Source organism: Lissotriton helveticus, chromosome 5_1 (genome assembly GCF_964261635.1).
Source record: "Lissotriton helveticus chromosome 5_1, aLisHel1.1, whole genome shotgun sequence".
Taxonomy (NCBI): domain Eukaryota; kingdom Metazoa; phylum Chordata; class Amphibia; order Caudata; family Salamandridae; genus Lissotriton; species Lissotriton helveticus.
Genome location: NC_136065.1, coordinates 438,188,695 through 438,208,777, shown reverse-complemented (window position 1 = coordinate 438,208,777; position 20,083 = coordinate 438,188,695). Strand labels below are relative to the sequence as shown.

Genomic DNA, 20,083 nt, shown 5'->3' with positions numbered 1-20,083 from the left:
TTAAAGCATTTCAATTTGTGGTGTGCACTCTATAAACAAAAATGTCACTTTTTTTTAAAGTTTTGCAAATGGCAGACACTTTGCTAGCAGTATATTGAAAGGCTAGGGGTTGGACTTTTGTGTATTAAGAAAATATAGCTGACTTGTGTAGCAAGGATTGCAAAACACTTGTTTGGCGCTATTACAAATTGTTAAAGTAAACCTCTATCTCACAGTTACACAGAAGGTCAAAAGTCCTGCTTTACCACATAAAAAAATATGGTGCCGTATCACTTTTCACAAGAAGTAGTGATTGTTAACCTGTTGGATATGGTATTTGGTTTAAGGTTCTCATAAGTGTCAACACACTTCTATTTTGTGAAAGGTTGGTTTGGTGGTATAGCAACACTGAGATACTCCATGTGAAGAGGGGGAATATTTCATTCCGTTCCCCCATTCTGGATGTCCCAGGACTAACCAGATAGTGACAGAAGACATAGTATGACACAACTGAGATACGTCGGTAGACTAGCTTCACAAGAATAAGGAATATATCTGGATGAGGATGTCCATAAAAAGGGGCACAAGATCGTAATCTTTGAGTGTAACCAACACCGGTTTAATTTGCTCAATACATTCATTTCTTTTTCTGCACAACACGGTGGTAGTTCAGTGATTCACTATACTATTTCAAAAGGATGCTCTATAGTCATATTTTAGTATTTGTATTTGCGCAGTGACAACAAATGTATTCTTTTTTGGCATTTCATATATAACTGCAATATGCAGACCCTGCTCACAACACGTCACTCGAGAGTTTGCTTTGATCCACAGATTTAGGATCTGGGATTTGTACTTACTTATTGAGGAAGGTATTACAATTGAGTGCCTTCTGAATGCTTACAGATAGCCACTATGGGTAGTATTCTTATCATCAATCACAAAGTACTCCAGTCAGAATGTTTATTATGCGATTCTAGACAGGCAAGATAAATCTATTTGGTCTATGGTAATGTATTTTACCAAAAGCACTGTAAATTGGAAAGTGAGAATAAAAGCAAGTTATGTTTGTAGTGTGTATCCACATGCTTAGGTACCAAGAAGCAAACAAATAACACAGAACACTGTAGACATTAATTCAATGAGCTGGCATAAGTTCGGCAGACAAAGGACTTATGTTCTATCTCTCAATACTGCATGTTTTATCTATTTTTCTTAATATATGAATTTACTACCCCATATTAAGAAACATATTTAAGAATATAAGTGAGCAAATAAAAATCTAGTCTAAAAAAAGTATATATATATATATATATATATATATATATATATATATATATATATATATAAATAATGGGGTTTTTGGGTGTTAAAATATAAACAGTCAACTGAAACAACATTATACATGGAAAACAAAAACCACATCCACTCAGTATACATGAAGGATGTGTGCTGCGTGTTGCCCAGGACTAACCAGACATCAACAGTTTCTCGCCCAGAAAGGCAGCTTGTGCAAATCAAACATCCGGAAGGTAAAATTTTATATACAAATTTACAGAAACAGGTTAACAGAAACAGAATGGGGTTGATCTGAATAAGTGTTTCAGTTTGTTAGGCAAACTGCAGATTTAAGGAAATATAGTTTAAGGCAATACTGAGACCAAGGAAGGCCAGAATAAAAAGCTTTGCTGCCATTCAATTTTGAGATTAGCAGGATGTTTATGATATATTGAAAATGTGATTAATAAAATGTCATCCTTTTCGAAGAGTCAGCAGAAACACTGCAGATTTAACAACGTTAGAACATGATGTCAAAGGCTGGAAATACAACCAATTGTAAGCCCAAGAGAATACCAGAGAATACAAACATCCGTGGGATTCTACGTTTTAATGTAGAATAAAGCCAGAGCGATTAAATTTAAAGGCATTACATAAAATTCTGTATCCTGTGGCATGAATCGGACCCTGTGGCAGTGGAAATTGTCTTAAAATGTATTTTCAGGTCGAAGTGGCGTGTTGTGGCACACAACTGAGCGATGATGCCTGAACCCAGAACCAGATCTACCTGTCCATCCATCTAGACATTAAAAAGCATTGATGAGAGGATTAAGTTATCATACAGCCCCAAATGCCATGGCAAGGGGGGAGAGGGGGATGGGGTGGAGGAGTTCCATGGAAACGTTAGGAAAAATGGCAAGATTATGTGTTTTTTAACAAGATAAATTAAAATGTAGTACTTTAGCCTATTTGGCATTATAGAAGGGGAAAAAAGGTCTCCTCACTAAACTACAGAGAAGGTGACAAAACTATCACTAGTTTAACAAAACAAGCGGGTTCCCAGATGCAAAAGCATAAAGAGCTTAGTTACAAGCCATTAACTTAATCAGCAAACAACATCTCTTAATACCTTTACTCTATGGATGTGGGTGCAGATAGTGGGTTTGAGGAAAGAAAATATTCTCCCTTTTGATCACATTGTTACAAATTAATGAGAAAGTCGAAATGCTTTACACAAGCATAACAATACACTATCGAAAATATTTTAGTGAGATATTGGAGACTTTAAGGTACTCCTGCTTTGCTAATTACTTATTGCATTTTACAAGAGCCAAAAAGGACACTAACTTAATGAAAGTTTAATTTTATTAATGTTTGTACACTTGACTTTAAAACATATTTTAAAACAGAATAAAAACATTTAATTAACACCCCCCACCTCTCTACCCCCTCCATGCTTCCTTGCCTCCCCCCCCCACTAAACCCAGATTATTGCTAAGATTTTAAACTAAACAGGAAGTCACAAGTGCAGTTACCTTGCAGACAACAGGGTCATGATTTCAATTGTGCGGCAGGTGCAGAGACACCAATTGCAGTTACCTTGCAGTTGAAAGAACCTTGATTTATTTAAATAGTGCTGCTGGTGAAGTGGCACCGGGGCCAAAGGTTGTCATAACTCCACTAAACATCAAATATTGCTATACTGTACAAGTAAACAGGCAGTCACAAGGGTAGTTATTTTGTACCGCACAAGCCAAGCCTTTATTGGGCTCCCTTTGCTCCTTGCAGAAGAACACAGACTGGTGATTACACCAAGCTCAACACGGAGATAAACATGTTCCTATTTAACTATCGGAACAGCTATAAGGCGGTCCACAAAATTTAAGGGCTCGCACTCCTTGCGGCACCACTCAGACCTGCGGCTCACTCCAGGACGCCCAGCAAGGGTGCTCACAGAGTAACGATGTCACAGAGTCGGCCGGTGAGCACAAGCACAGACTTGCAGGCACACACACAGCACGTCAACATTAAGGAGAAAAGTAGAAAGGATATTTTTTGCTCAAGATTTTTTTTAAGCATGTAGGTATGTATTTTGAGGACTTAAGTGACAGTACCCACAACTGTTCAAACACACCCACTATTCAGATAAATATTCCACGATATCTAAAAGCACGTTTTTGTCCTTTGCTGGATTGCTCGCAGGAGCCGCTTTTTTAATGGTTAGCTATGACTGGCTTTTTTACTGCATCTACAGGATCTGAATTTTGCTCTGTACCAGCCTATCTCTTCATGACACTACTACCATACAGCTACACTTAATTCATTACCACTTAATTGAAAGGTTTGGATTCTCTGCATCTAATCCGAAGGAAGCTCTTTATCCTCCCAAAGGACGAACTCCATAAAAGTCCATCTCCAAAAACATATGTTTCTCCCGCTTTGTAATTTCCTTTGCCACCTACTGTATAAAAAGTGGTCTCCGGATGTGTTGGTGTTTGGATTCTCTGGAATAAAGACTAGGGGTTGCTCATATCCATCCACCTAACAACAATACTGAGGGAAGAGACATCCCCAAAACCAGCCACCATCAAACAATCCTAATTCTGTTAGTTTTACCAATTGTGTCGACTTCAAAGAGCTAATAATAGTTCATTAACAATTAAAAAAAATGTAAGTTAACAAATAATGTTTTACAAAATAATTCCAACTAAAGTCCCAATAGTTATGGGTTGAGATAAAAAAAATACTGTTAATTATATTTGTCTCCTACTTTAAAGACCAGTGAGAAAAGTGTACCTTTATCTTCAAGGAACATAGTTGGCAGAGAACTGTATACGACAGTACATCCTACAAGGCGCAGTCACACCAGCAAGGACCACAATATATAATTGCCACTACGCTGTGCAATACCGATTGGTGCCACATAGCAAAGGTGAAAAAACCAGAGCAAACGAGACAGTGAAAACTCTTTTAAGGCTCTTTCATTGAGGACATCATGACACAGGTGAACCAGAGTAGAACTCAGTTGTGCAGAACAAAAAGACATTGTATATTTCACATGACTTAAGAATCAAACGTATTTAAAAGTCTTAAAATACAATGTCCATTCAGAGGACTCCAAACATTTTACACCCCTTTTAAGGTTGGACATATTCAATCTTTAAGCAGCTTAAATTAAACATTTCCCCCCCAGAAATGTAACAAATATTAAATATTTAGTGCTTCTCTGCAAAGCTGTTTCATGCTGAAGTGGATGCTCTCGACATTACCTGCAGTACGCATGCAAAATAAAGCTGACACTGAGCTCCAAGTTACAAGCTTTAAAATATAACTGTAATGGCAAAATAAAAGAGCCTTTTATTACAAGAAGTGTAGACATCGAAGCTCAGTTTTTGATGAGGGCCACACTGCATATTTTTTGCACAAACTACTCTAAGGAGGGATGTGACAGAACTAATAAATTGTGTTTCCGGGTTTCTGTGGCCTTATAAAGTTTGAACGAACCATGAAAAGTATTTGAATGGTGCTGGAAAAGCTTAGCAGTGTATATTCTTTGTGAAAGAGTGATACCATACAAGATAAAATCATTAACGGGTGTGTGAAAATAATTTTTGAAATTATGCACTAAATTGTGCTAGCTTTCTTAGGCTCTGCATGCTCTAAAGCATTAGGTACAGTGTGTGGGGAAAAATCAATGTGTGTTAAGCTGTTACAACAACTATATAACTAATATAGCATGCTTCTTTATTTGCTTTCAAACTTCTAGTCTGATTAGCTCTCTCCATGCAGTGTTAGTCAGCCAACTCGGTGTGTAATTTGCCACTCCATTGCCACATACCTTAACTAGCCCCAAATAGGATATATAAATATACCTAGTGGCATTTTTACAACTGACGTATTGACGCTGATGAGTCCGATTTCTTGCGCCTGCCGCAAATGCCCTAACAATGCCATAGATGCCCTGTATTTACGATTCAGTGCTCTATGGTGCAAGGATTCATGGATGCGGCAGAAATTGACAAATCTTTTGGCGCTAAAGTGACCAATTGCTGGAGTTGGTCAGAAGACTGATGCAACTCCAGCAATGCGACAGAAGCCAGTACCATGTTAAAAGCCTTGTGTCAATCCTTACGCCTGGTTTGGAAAGGTGTGGGGATTTTGACGCAGTCAAGTCGTAGAGTGACGCAGTGAAAAGTTATAACCTCACTGCGTCAGTTCTACATAGCTTTTAACGTCTGAATGCCTACCCTGCATACATTACAGCTAGCGCAGGTATAATGTGATGCACGCCTCTACGAACTGAAGCACTGGGCTCAATCAGACTGTTTGTAAATATGGAGCAGTGTGGAGTACTGATTGAGCCACCGCTGTGTAAAAAAATTATGCTGTGGCAGCGCTAGCTCCTGATAAGTATGCTTCTTAGTGCTGCGACAGATGAGCATATATTTATATTGTCTATAGTGGCTGCAGCAGAAATAAAAATAAAAAGCACAAAAATATTTTATAATTAACACGTCAGATTAAAGCAAGCTCTCATAATGGGCCTCATTTTAATACTTTTTTGAATGGATAATACAGGGTAAAAGTAGGTGGCCAAGCAAAGAAATTCAGAGCAATAGCTGAGTCAGTGATCTGGCTTGGCTCCAAAAACATAAGTTTAGCCTTTAAATTTATTATATATGATGCAATATATATTATATATGATGCAACTGAGCGCATTAATGAAAGTTCTTTAAAATACTATGTTGATTTTTTTAAGTAATTCCATTTTGCATTTAGTACATTGGGTTATACCATCATATTAAATAACATATTAAATTCAGTATGTGATGTGCACTACACGTTTAAAAATAACAGTAAAATGATTTGCCTAAGGCCATGCAATCAGAAAAGGTAGTCAAGATTTGAGCGTACGGCTCAAATTATGGACATCACCTCCTCTTACAGCTTAGTTGTACACCCAAGAACAAAATTTAATGCGAAATGGTCTTTTAAAAAATAAAATAGCACTGTCATGTACAGTTGATTTGCAACATGCATAAATCACAAGATCAATCAGACCTTATAGAAGCAATCTTGGGGAAATTAGTTAAAGAGACCAAGTAAGACTGAATCTGGATAGAAATAGTATTAAAAAAAACAAAAAAAAACTTTTCTGCAAAATAAGGGATTGGTCATTTTAGCATGCGTGACAATTGTGTGTATGCCGTTTTCCGTATTATGAATGCAAGTATGTGAACAGAAGATTGGCCATCACTTCGCGCATAGCAACTGAATAGAATACTAAGAGAGTGACTACAGAAGGTCTACAGAGCTTCCCCTTCTGTGTTACGGACTTTTAGGACAACTTTTGTGAATTACAGTATGGGGATGGGCTTTGGATAAATTCTCACGTGTTCTACCAATGAAAGGCGTAGCAAAAAACACATTTACGTTTTTGTTCGGTGTCACTGCATAGCTGCTAAAACCAACTATCCCTGGCGTAATGCAGAATTCTCCTTGGTTCCAAAACTACAAGATCTGTGACACCAGCTCTCTTCTTATTAGTCTTGTAAGTCCCAAGAGACCAAAGGCATATACAGAACTTTGTGCAGAAACACGCGTGAGCCTTCAACGTCTCGACCACTCAGCGGCAGCTTTAACATTAAAGCTTTGAGACAATCTGCAAGTTAAACATGTCAAGTAAGAAAGAGTGTAAAACACTTAATCGTGTCATTCTTACGTTACCTTTCTCAAGACTATTTTCTCTCCTCCCACACAATACTAAACGTCAAGCCTCTTGCTCCATAAGGCCCCTGTTCCATAAATACGAGTGTCTCCTCAAAGATATGGACTATGACACTACTTGAACAATGCCGCCTATTGTATTGTAATTGCAGCTCAACGCACAATGCAGTCTACGACTGAACCGATACTGCCGCATTTGATTGCACTCGCTAAATATTTCAGTTGGGTTTCCCCCGGTCCCACATCTGGGAGTCTCTATTGGGAAAGTAGCACATTGTTATGCCCTGGCGTACAAATCTGTCACTTGCTATCACAACGTCCTGACCACTTCTGTCGACGCACTGTTCACAGCCAGTTAATCGGGGCTTTTGTTTTTCTCACCTTCGTTTCCTCTCGTGATGCACACTCACACTTCTATAAAGCAGCCTCCACCTCTTCTGTACTCCCCCCACCCTGCGACCCCAAATCCTCATATTAGACCAGGCACTGTTCCTTTCTCTCCAGGGCACTACTCCCCCCCTTTTCATCTTCTCTCTCGGCGAGCTAAAAAAGCCACCTGCACTGCCACCCTAAAACCGTTGCTTGCATCTTTCCAGCCCCTTCTCGGGTATGATGATCTTCATCTACCAATTGCGCCCTCAAGATCTGTAAACGATACGCGCCATTTGAAGGGTTTTTTTTTTTTTACTAGCCCAAGTTGTGCGGCTCCTTCGTCGGGGTACTCTTCTCTCTTTGTCGTTTGCCTCCCCTTGCCTCTTTGCTAATCATGTTTCCACTATTAATGGTAAAGTACTCACACTTCTCTAACACTGCCTTCTACCCATAGAAGGCTGTACGCCCCGCTTACCAGATACTTCCCGTTGGGGGAGAATGCTCCAAGCTGCCCAGAGAGTTTGAAGAGCTCGGAGAAGTTCATTGCTCCGGGTACTCCCGGGCATTTCAAACCAGCCGCTGTTTCTACCGCCGCGGCTCAACTGACAGCCGCACACGCCGGAAGCTAGACACCAAAACGCACTTCCGCTGCTGAGCAGGTATCATCAGGTAACCACGGAAACAACAGTAGACCGCGAGGTCCCGGAAGAAATTCAAGACAGATTTAAGACTACAGTTCCCATGAAGCTCCGCTCAATTTCTCACGTGTCTGTTCATGGGATTTGTAATCTAATTATTTGACGGCGTGTTTTTGCTGTAGTATTACAGGGAAAGCTCCCCCCCTTTTTTAGGGTCAAGTAGAGCGCTACGTGAGATGACAAAATGACGCCAGCTGAGGGCGCAATTTTGCTGGCGTGAGAAGGTTTGGAACGAATGGTGTTCTACCCAGCGAGCTCAACTTGTTTCTGAAATAGGTTCTACGGGGGATATTTAAAACTTTGGCTAATTAGTACATTCATATTTTGAATAATAAAACGGCGATTGAAACTATTCAACCTATGTTTTGGCCCGTTTTTTTTCTGACCGCTGACCTTCGGAACGTGTTTACCCTTAGGACAGGGTGTATTCTTTCTCCAAAAATAGATAGCCCATTCCAAACTGCAGATTTGTAAACTAAAAGTCTCTAAGTGGAATACTCGAAATATGTAACAAGCATTGGCATAGCCAATAGGTCTCGCCTTTGGGGCCTTATAAGTATTCAGTTATGCACCACAGTATCCTTTCTGCAACAGCATCAACTGTTGCATGGCTAAAGACTTATAAGGTCCCAAACGCGAGACCTATCTGCTATGCCAATGCTTGTTAATACTGTGATTTTTGTAAGCTTCCTCCAAAAGAACAAACACTAGGAAAATGTAAACTCTTACAGACCAATCAGTTTGCTAATTTCTGATTATAAAATAGTAACAATGTTGGCAAATACATTGAGCCAGGTAGTGGGTTTGTTGATAAATCAGGACCAAAACGGTTTTATAGCAGGAATATGGTTGTCTACTGACACACATTTAGTTGAAGCTCTAGATTTTCTTAACACCAAACATATTCCAGCTCACATTTGTATCTCAGATGCCGAAAAAGCTTTTGATTTGTTTAATTGTCAGTCTGCCCCGGTCAACGCTGGCTGTGTTTTTAAGGGCACATTATGGATTGTACGAGGGGTATGTGTCTGCCAAGATCTGACTCTGCCCCAGTCAACGCTGCGATGTGAGGAAGAACTGTGAATGACGGGGGTGCGGCTTTAACACCAAGCTAAGACGCAACTTTAGATAATATCTGCGTTTGCAGGATAAAAGCATACACTTAAAAGGAGACCACCAAACTCGTTGTCTGCGGCTATTAATAAGCAAACGTGAAACCATAGTGATGCCCTAGCATAACACTGAGACAGAGTAGACTTCCACTAACAGGCAACACTACAACCAAAAAGTTGTTTTAGTGTGCATAGGAAGCACACGATAAGAAGTACAACAAAAAAGTTGTTTTAGTGTGCGTAGGAAGCATACGATAAGAAGTATAGTTTTCACGTGGTACTTTCTAAACATGAAACATTTGACTGAAAAGCAATATAACACATTAATAACGCTAACATCACTATACGTGTGCGAATAATTGCTGTTTGTTAAGGGATTAGGCTGCTTTATTAACGTTTGCACAATACTTGAGGTATATTGTGTGCAGTAATACAAATAGGGAAATGAGAGGCCTGTAAATAAGTTGCAGTTGGCAGTAGGGCACCAGTGCTAAGAGCAAAGTAAATGTGCGCCCTCAGTAAAACCGTAACATACTGACTTGTGTTTGACGATAAATATTACTAGTTGCTACAATCGCAATGTATATTTTTACCTGTAAAGCATGCTATTGGCACAGGCTGTATGTAACTCTAAAAGATAGCGCTGCCGTCGTATTCAAAGCACATTAGTCACTGACTCATGAAGGATGATTACACGGAGCAGTCCTGCCCGCAGATGCTAACTATTGTTATAAAAGTACAGTGCTGGCCTTTCAAGAATGACGGTACTCCTATGTTTTCCTGTTTTTCCATTTCCTCCTCGCACCGGACCCTAGTGCCGAGAACAGAGAGAGAGCTGCGCCGTCCCTAGTAAAAATGTAATGCGCTGACTCGTGTGTGATATAAAATTTAGTAGTGAATACTATATTGCGCAATGAGTAGCAGCGAGAGCCTGTCTGGTAAATACAATCGCAATGTATATTTTTAACTAAAAGATAGCGCTGCCGTCGTATTCAAAGCACATTACTCACTGACTCGTGAAGGATGATTACACGGAGCAGTCCTGGCCGCAGATGCTAACTATTATTATAAAAGTACAGTGCTGGCCTTTCAAGTTCAACGGTACTCCTCTGTATCCTCACTTCGAACTTTCACCCTGCCCTAGTGCTGACACCAAAAACGCACGCATTAGAAAGCGCATTAAAAAGTATAAAGTCCGAGAAATGCCCTGCTTTCGAAAACAAAACCAAAGTCTAACACGAAAACGCACGCATTACAAAGCGCGTTAAAAATTACAAAGTGCAAGAAATGCCGTTCTGCTATCGAAAATAAAAGCAAAGTCTAACACGAAAACGCCTGGATTCGAAAGCGCATAAAATATTATAAAGTCTGAGAAATGCCCTGCTATGGAAAATAAAAGCAAAGTCTAACACTAAAATGCACGCATTGCAATGCGCATTAAAAATTACAAAGTCCGAGAAATGCCCTGCTATCAAAAATAAAAGCAAAGTCTAACACGAAAATGCCCGCATTCAAAAGCGCATAAAAAATTACAAAGTCCGACAAATGCCCTGCTATGGAAAATAAAAGCAAAGTGTAACACGAAAATGCACGCATTACAAAGGGCATTAAAAATTACAAAGTCTGAGATATGCCAAAGTCCGAGAAATGCCCTGCCAACGAAAATAAAAGCAAAGTCTAACACGAAAACGCATGCATTACAAAGGACCAATGCTATTGGAAAGAGGGTCTGCTTTACAATAGATGACCAATTAAAGACAACGAGAAACACGAGAGACGGCCTGCGGCCGTCAAAGTGAAGTGGACACGGCGGGCAGGGGAGGGGGCGGAGCGGGGAGAGCGGCATGAGGGTGTGAAGCAGCAGGGGCCTGAGACGAGGACGCCTTGCCTTTGATGTGGTAATGCCAGGCAAGCGGCTGGTGGCATTGTGCACGCGCTTTCACGTGCACTGGAAGAAATCGCCTGGGAATCGCCTGATCTCGGTAAGCTCTGTTTAAGCCGCAATAGATCGAGCTCCCGCTCTCAATGCGCACATGCGCATTGAGATAGGTCGCTCGACCTAAAAACGGAGCTCCAGATATAAACATATCGATGTTTGTGGAAGACTCATTTCTGCGCTCTCGAGGTTTTAAACATCCTTAGCTTAATTGATAGCATCACATGAGATGACGTAAGATGATTTCTGACCCCATGACATCAAAGGTAGTAATCTTATAAACTGCATTAAACTTTCATCACTTTTTCTCAAATTCAGTAAAAAAAGAAGCAGACATTTACGGAGATATTCCTCCAGTAGCGAATATGTGTAACTATGAAAACAATATTCAAGTCTCAGTTTCTCAAATCAACTGAAATGTGTGATTTTATATAAATCGTTTTATTTCGGTTTTAATTGAGCATCAGCCCTGAGACAAACTGCAGGAAATTCAATTCAGAATGAGTGCTGTCAGAGCAGAAACCTATCCTAAAATCCAACTCATGGGGGCGCCAACGGCTGGGCTTTGGGAGAGTTGTAGTCTTGATACCGACTTTAGTGCTGACTGGAACATTCACTTCAGACAATAATTGTCCTTTCAAGGCTTCAATTAAAGAATCAATAAGCAGTTTGCATATAATATACCATAAATACCTTTAGCAGTAAGGCATCCAAATAATGACAGATAACTCAGTACAGTTGTAAGTGAAATCCGGCAAAGATTCGTCTTCTAAAGGTGAAGAAAAAGGCTGTCCCATACCTAAAAATCTGCCCATCCTTTTATAGGACTTTAGATACAGACATTCATTCATACACGAGTACATGTCGCACCAATAGGGAACAGTTAAAATAAGACAATTTACTATAGAATACAGTCAACATTTCTCTCCTGACAGCAGGACATGAAGTTTGCAGATGCTTTCATAGTTTATTCGAACAGTTCAATTGACACATTATATAACAATAGCCTGGGACAGTTACAATGTCCTTGTTTAAGTAGGGTGAGAGAAAAAAGTCTCTGGAAACACACTCTGTTTGTTATTGTGAATCTTGAAATATCTTTATTTAGAATGAGAACAGCAATTGGGAGGGAGGGGTGGGGGAGAGTGAGCAGACCAAGAAACCAAGTAGAGTGTGAAAAAGGCCGCTTTAATGAAACAGGTGCACATTTACATAACATAACCTCGGCAAATGCCTAACAATCTAAACCTTTACCAAATGATTGTATTGTTTTTCCAACCCCCAAAACACCCGCCCCCGCCCCTCACCCTTCGTCAAACCCGCCCCCACCCGTACATACCCCATCACATATTAAAACCATACAACAGCCCCATTAAAACATTATAACTTCAACAGGCCCCAAAACCATATCTCAAAACCCCACTTACAGCCAAAGCCAGTCCAGATCCCCCAGCCTATGCCTCTAAACCCGAATTCCACCTGAACAACTTCCCCTGACAAAATCCAAATTCCAAACTATCAACTCCCATCATGCCCAAAACTGGCAAATCAAATTAATCCGCACCGCACCTGTTCCAAGCGACAATAAAATGAACAATATAAGAAAACCCCATGTCCACCTGTTACAACCAGCTGCGCCTAAATAATGAACCATAATAAGATAACAAAAACCAAGAAACGATAAAAAAGAAAAGAAAGTAAACAATCCATACAGGGAGGGAGGGAGGGACAAAAACTGACTAAGATACCACCCGGCCACCAGGTCACCTAAGCCTAAAATGGTGGCCGGGGGGAGGAGCCCAATGCACTTATAGGTTGGGCTCCTCCATAAACTAGAAATAGCCCAAAACCAGCCCAAACGCCAGCCTGCTCCAAAATGGACCCCACCCGCCCCTCCCAAACAGCCCGGGGTGGGGACCTCCCAGGGGTCGGCTGCCCCCCCCCAAGCCCCCTTTGGGAGGGAGGGGTGGGGGAGAGTGAGCAGACCAAGAAACCAAGTAGAGTGTGAAAAAGGCCGCTTTAATGAAACAGGTGCACATTTACATAACATAACCTCGGCAAATGCCTAACAATCTAAACCTTTACCAAATGATTGTATTGTTTTTCCAACCCCCAAAACACCCGCCCCCGCCCTTCACCCTTCGTCAAACCCGCCCCCACCCGTACATACCCCATCACATATTAAAATCATACAACAGCCCCATTAAAACATTATAACTTCAACAGGCCCCAAAACCATATCTCAAAATCCCACTTACAGCCAAAGCCAGTCCAGATCCCCCAGCCTATGCCTCTAAACCCGAATTCCACCTGAACAACTTCCCCTGACAAAATCCAAATTCCAAACTATCAACTCCCATCATGCCCAAAACTGGCAAATCAAATTAATCCGCCACCCAGAAAGCAGTGGGGGAGGAACCCCGAACCCCACCTTTCTGCTCCCCCAAACCACGCCTGAGAATTGGGGGGTGGGGGCTGCAGCCAAAGCAAAACAGGCTGAAGGAAGAAAAAACTGCCTAACCCAAGAAACTTTGGACCTTCAAACAGCGGGACAGAACCTCCCGCAGTTCCAAGAGATATAAGTCCATCCCCATCCGGGACAGATGAACCCCGTCACTGTGAAAAAAGGCTACAGCATCGTAACGGATGTCACTATGAATAACCCGTCCAAACCCCAAATCTCTACAAAACCTAGACACTTCAAGATTAACCTTCCTGCGAGACTTGTCAACAGCTTTAGGTTTAAGCGCATTCCGCCAACACCTCCTAGGAAGCAATTCCGTCCAAAGGACGTGACACCCAGCCCATTGCTGATGCAACAAAGAAAGATCCTTCTTCATGGTTCTAAGAAGAACAACACCTTTAACCGAACACAAATCATTCTCCCCAAGATGTAAAACCAAAACATCCGGACAAACCCCACCCACTAACCAAGAGTTAAGAGCTGGGATAAGATCCTTCCATAACATACCCCCCTACCCTTCCATACCACATTGAATAAGCGGTCATTGAAGCCAAGCATAGCGCCAAAATAACTCAAACGAGCTTGAAGATGAGCTCTTTTAACGAAGGAGTGTCCCACAATCCAAATAGTCAGGAAGGCGGAACGAGGACCAGCCACAGAACCTGCAAGAAAAAGAAGTATCAGATAGGCAAAACAGAAGAAGACGCAGGCGCATCCCTAACTTCACGTCTTACATAGCGCTGAAAACAGTTTGAAGTCCAGCGCCCCAAACGCATTATGTCCTCCCTCGACCAACCCCTGTTAAAAGCCTCTGTCGCAGCTCCAATCCTAAAAGAATGCGTGCCATAAAGTGACTCCTCAAAGCCAAGCTGACGCAGCGCTTTCCGCAACACCATACGCAACTGATATGTAGTAACCACAGAACCATCCAAGTGTTGAAAAACATTATGTTCCAAAACCCCACCCGAAAACTCCCACCAGCGCCGCGCCCAGCGCAATGGGCAAGTCTCCAATGAGGAAACAGCTTCTAACCAAATACCCTTGCCTTTTTGCCTCTGATCCGTCTTTGAATGAGAAAGCCAGATATGAACTCCTCTACTTGACAAACGAACATCCCCCCACAAAACTCCTTTGGTAGACCTGTTACCCAACAACTCGGACACCCTAAAGGCTCCAAAAAACATCCACACCATCAAAGTGGCAAAAAGGCAAGCTTCCGACCTCTCCCTGCAAACCACCGGCAAAATCGACACTATACTCGCCAACTTCTGCCACGACACAGGAGACCTCGCCGCCTGAACACCTCCCCGCTCCCGAGCCCACCCTTCCAACATTCTCCTACCCAACTCCCCCGCAGACGGCGAGTAACCCCAGAACAACTTACCCATAAACAAAAAGCCCGCTAACTTCCCAGCAATAGTAACTCTGGACAAACCCCTATCCATCAAACACAAAATAAACTGAACCACATCCTCTGACCTCTGCCACTGCAGTTCTCTCTTACTAGCTCCAGAAGACAAAAACTCTTTCCACGCCAACTGATAAGCTGTTCTAGTAGAAGGTGCCAATGAACCTACCACCAGCTGAAAGACCCTGTGTTGCCTACCGTCCACATATGCTCCGGCATGGGAGTCGGCGTCTCGTCTGCCTCCAAAGCTAGCCCACGGAATCTCTCCCACTGTGAACGAGACAAAGCATCCGCAATGTCATTGTCCACACCAGGAATGTGCAGGGCCCTAAAACAAATGTCAAATCTAAGGCATCCCAACACAAAGACCCTGAGCAGTTTCAGAACTTGCACATCCTTCGCAGATTGTCTATTGATTACCTGCACCACAGCCAGATTATCAATCCTGAAAAGAACCTTCTTGTGAGCCAAATCCCGGCCCCACAACGTAACTGCTACAACAACTGGAAACAGTTCCAAAAAGGCAATGCTCCGGCCACCATTCTTCCAAGACTCAGGCCACTGTTGCGCACACCATTTTCCTTGCCAGTACAATCCAAAACCCTCGCTACCAGCCGCATCAGAAAAAATCTGCACATCCCAGATCCAATCAACCTCCCTGTATAGTGGAACACCATTGAAGGAATGCAAAAAGGTGACCCACATACGCAAATCCTCCTTGACTCCTGCAGACAGACGAACTCGGTGATGTGGTAAGTAACGACCAGACAGAGCCCTGCCCAGACGCCTACAGAAAGTCCTGCCCGCCCTGACCACCCTACATGCAAAGTTAAGGTGACCCAGCAAGACCTGAACCTCCCGCACCATGACTTTGTCTTTAGTTAACATCTTCTCCACCAACTCCAACATGTTCATTTTCTTGTCAAGGGGTAAACGAGCTTGCATGGACTGAGAATCAATTTCTATTCCCAAAAAAGACATGGTCGCGCAAGGACCCATGGTCTTCTCCGGAGCCAATGGCACACCCAAATGAACCATAAGTTTTTGAAACGTAACCAAAGCATTCTGGCAGTCCAAAGAATCAGCAGCACCCACAAAAAAGAAATCGTCCAGATAGTGTGTGACCAAAGTGTGACCAGATTTCTGTGTGAAGAACCATTGCAAAAACGTACTGAACGTTTCAAACAACGCACATGACATGGAACAGCCCATTGGCAATGCTTTGTCCACGTACCACTTCCCAAGGAAATGGATACCCAGAAGATTCCAATCTTCAGGATGGACTGGAAGCAATCTGAATGCGGATTTAATATCGCATTTTGCCATTAACGCAGAAGAGCCCGCAGCTACTACCAATGACATGGCCACATCAACAGAAGAATAAGAAACAGAAGCCGCTTCATCATCAATAAAGTCATTCACTGACTCACCCTCTGGCCATGACAAATGTTGGATGAGCCGAAACTGCCCCGGTTCTTTTTTGGGGACCACTCCAATGGGTGAAATTATTAAGTTCTCCAAAGGCCAATCATCAAACGGACCTGCCATTCTGCCTTCACACACTTCTTTATTCAATTTCTCCTGGACTACAGCCTTATGCTCACCTGCTGATTTAAGATTCTTCGACCACCGCCTCAAACGAGGCCCCACATAACCTAGATGAAAACCGTCTCTAAAACCTGACACCAAAAACTCTCGCAACTCAGCTGACCCATAACCTTGTAACGCTTCCGACAAATGAATTAAATTAACCGGTGTATGAGCCTTTGGGCCCAAAACCTGATGAAGATTTCCCTCCCCTGGGAGCTTGAGGTGGCTGTGGCGTGGCTTGATGTCCCGAACCCTGCTGTGACCACTGTTGCCCGCCTGGAGGCCTAAGCCCCCAACATCTTGACAAAGGGTGGCTCTTCTTCCCACACTGGGAACATTCATGTCGGAACTTACAAAACTCTCTATTGCATGTCCCTCGATTGAAATCCCAACAGGTCCCCACACTAGGCTGCGCTGATGTAACTGTCCCCACCCCTCCCCGGGTGGGTCGCGCCTGAAAGGGGCGATAGAGTAAAGGCAAACCGCTGGCCGTAAAGATTGTTTTACCACTAGCTGAAGCACCCATAGTGTGTTGCCAAAGGTCTGTGTCCAATTCCCCCCATTTCGCCTCAGGATCCCAAGCCATACGCGCCCTAAACTCTTCATCATATTGCGCCCATGCAAAGTCATTCCTTGTGAGTTGCGCTTTACGGATCACATCCATGTACTTAAACAGTGAAACGCAGCGCTCAGGGAACTTCTCACAGTATACACTGGCATATATCAAAAAGGCCGCTGTCCAATTTTCGATGGTCAATGGGACTTTAGGGCACTTAGCCAATTCGTACTCCTCCTCTTTGGAACCCTCTTTAGCACGCACCTCCCTATGTAATAACTTTAAGAGTTCCACATACTCACCATTCCATATTTTCTCCTTAGTGCTCAACATTAAATGAGCCCCCAATGGCTTAGTGACGCCCATATAGGGCAACTTTTTAATTTTCAGCTCTTTACTATGTAAAACCTTTCCCGTTTCCACTCCGACTGTAGAAGTCCCACTGTCAACCTTAGCAGTCACCACCGTATCAACCCCTTCAGTCCCCACACTCTGATCCTTCACATAGCGACCCTTGTATAACCTACCGTCAGACCCCTTAGAAACTAAATCCTCCCCAATCCCTTCAGATACCATTTTAGCCCAAGGCTCCACAATCTCACCTGGACGTAACAAAGGAGGCTGACTCGGCTCCGCTCCCCATGCCACATGTGAAACGTCATCCGCCGTCCGAGGAGCCCTCACTGAGGGGCCGAGCTCTCGTGGTCTGGACAACGCCGCTCCAGCATGCACCACCGGTGCCTGTGAAGAACTAAGAGATACATGAAAATGCCCCCCCCCCAGACACAGTGTCACGCACTTCACCCTCTTCAGGGCTATCCTCATCATAGTCCAGAATTAACGATTCATCCAACTGGGGAGGAGCAGGCAACACCACATCCCTGCAGACCCGTTCCAGGGTCTGCGAACGATCACGGGCCTTACCAACCCTTAACTGTGAGCGAGGAGGGGAAGCCGACTGTACTCGCCGGTACACCCCACCACTATTACCACTCACAACACCTTTCTCTACTGGCAAAAATTGAAGACCTTGCGGAACAAGAGAAGTCGCGCCGGACCTGCTCCTGGAAACTGCGTTGTAATCCCTCGATGGAGCCAGCGAGGTCGCGATTGACCTACCTACACCGACTGCGCTGACTTCCCTCGTTGGGGCCACCGAGGTCGCACTGAACCTGCTTTTACTGGCCACGACGGGCTCCCTCGTTGTTACGGGACGTGCCGCGCAAGGCTCCACCCTCTTTTCACCTTGGCGCAAATGGGCTGCCTGCCGCCCTACCAAGTCCGCTGCTCCAGACCGCTCCCTATCCTGAAAAGAAAAAGACCGGACTGATGTGCCAGGTCCCTTACTACATAGATAACCAGAAGCTGAAGACACTTCTACTGCCGCCCCACCAAAACCCTGACCGCCCTCCTGAAAATCAACCGAATCAACAGGAGCTTTTCCCTTAAGAACAGCGCTCAAACGAAGAGGAGGGGGGGAAGGGGCACAAACCTCTTCATCACTACTGCAGTCCAACATCGCTTGAATTATAGCCCACGCCGGACCCTGCACCTGAGAATCCAGACCCACGCCCTCCTGATGCACCCCTGCCAAAGCACCTGACACTCTATTCCGCCCACCAACCTGTAGACCCGGAAAATGCACCACACCAGGCCTCAAAACCTCATCCCCTTGACCCTCACCTGTTTGAAACTGTGTGGCCTCACTCAGCCCTTCAGCCCAAGAGGGAAAAATATCCAGACCCCCCCAAGACCGAACCCTAACCCCCGGGTGAGCCCCACCCTAATGTCCCCCCACCGTAGAAGACCCCACCATCCCCTTGTCTGCTGCTCCAGAAAAAGAAGGAACCTGAGAAAAAGCCAACGCCTCATCCCCCATACCTGCCTGTAAAAGGGAAGACCCATCATGCCCCCCCATCTGCGCCCACTCACCTTCCCCCACAGAACCACTGTACACAGAGACCACCTCACCCCTAGTAGATAAAGGGGGAGAAAACAACAAAGGGCTAACAGGCACCCCTTCTCCACCAGTCATAACAACCCCCTTTGACAAAGAAAGATTGTCGTTATCTGCTGGAAAAGACGCACCATGCGTGCGAGAAGGAGTAACCAACAACTCTCTGAGAACCTCCCCTGGCGCTGACAAAGCAGTCTGTTTCCCCATGCCCTGCGAAGAAAAAACCACTCCAATACCAGGCTCCTCTCGCCCGCCCTGCATCGGCGTGAAAACCAATGCCTCACGCTCCGATAAGGCCTCCACCCCTCCCCCGCCAGTGACGTCACTAACCGTCACCGCGGAGGCCGAGGCGGAGCGCCGAGTGCAGCCAAGCTGCCTAGAAACCCGACGACCTCTAAGGACTGGAGCCGAAGCGGCTCTGTCATGTAAGGCTGCCACCGGTACCGGAGCCGGCGCAGCCTGTAAACCTCCAGCACTCGCGGGCCCGCCCAAAGGAAATCCCGCTGCACTCCGCGGCTCAGGGAGCCCAGAACCACACCCCCGCCGAGCCCTCACACCCGGGGCCGCTCGCCTAGACCTAGAGCGGCCTCGGTCACTTACCCCCTCACGACGCCGGCGCTTCGGGGAAACGCACGCCGCCACCACCGCCGACACTCCCGCAGACGCGGAACGCTGAGGGCGCTGCGGTCCAGCCTGCTCCCGGTCACCTATGACTAAATCCAAGCGGCCCGCCTCGCTAAGCAGGCGTATCGCTTCAAGAACGCGATAATCCTCACCAGCCATGACAAAATTGCCTCAAAAATTAGCAAACACAAAAACTGACTAAGATACCACCCGGCCACCAGGTCACCTAAGCCTAAAATGGTGGCCGGGGGGAGGAGCCCAATGCACTTATAGGTTGGGCTCCTCCATAAACTAGAAATAGCCCAAAACCAGCCCAAACGTCGGCTGCCCCCCCCCCCCAGCCCCCCTAGTCATCACATGAAATATTGTGACGTCAGTGCAA

At 44.3% G+C, this 20,083-nt stretch overlaps 2 protein-coding genes across 2 annotated transcripts in view; one reads left to right on the top strand and one right to left on the bottom strand.

Moving 5' to 3' along the window:
* WRAP73 (WD repeat containing, antisense to TP73) overlaps positions 1 to 8,019 on the bottom strand; it is a 458,006-nt gene extending 449,987 nt beyond the window's left edge. Inside the window, exon 1 of the mRNA XM_078642643.1 lies at positions 7,832 to 8,019. Coding sequence (XP_078498769.1) covers positions 7,832 to 7,900 — 69 coding nt within the window. The 5' untranslated portion in view covers positions 7,901 to 8,019. The remainder of the gene's footprint in view (positions 1 to 7,831) is intronic.
* The window catches only part of TP73 (tumor protein p73), a 520,666-nt gene that overhangs the window by 3,764 nt on the left and 496,819 nt on the right, over positions 1 to 20,083 (top strand). The window lies entirely within an intron of this gene.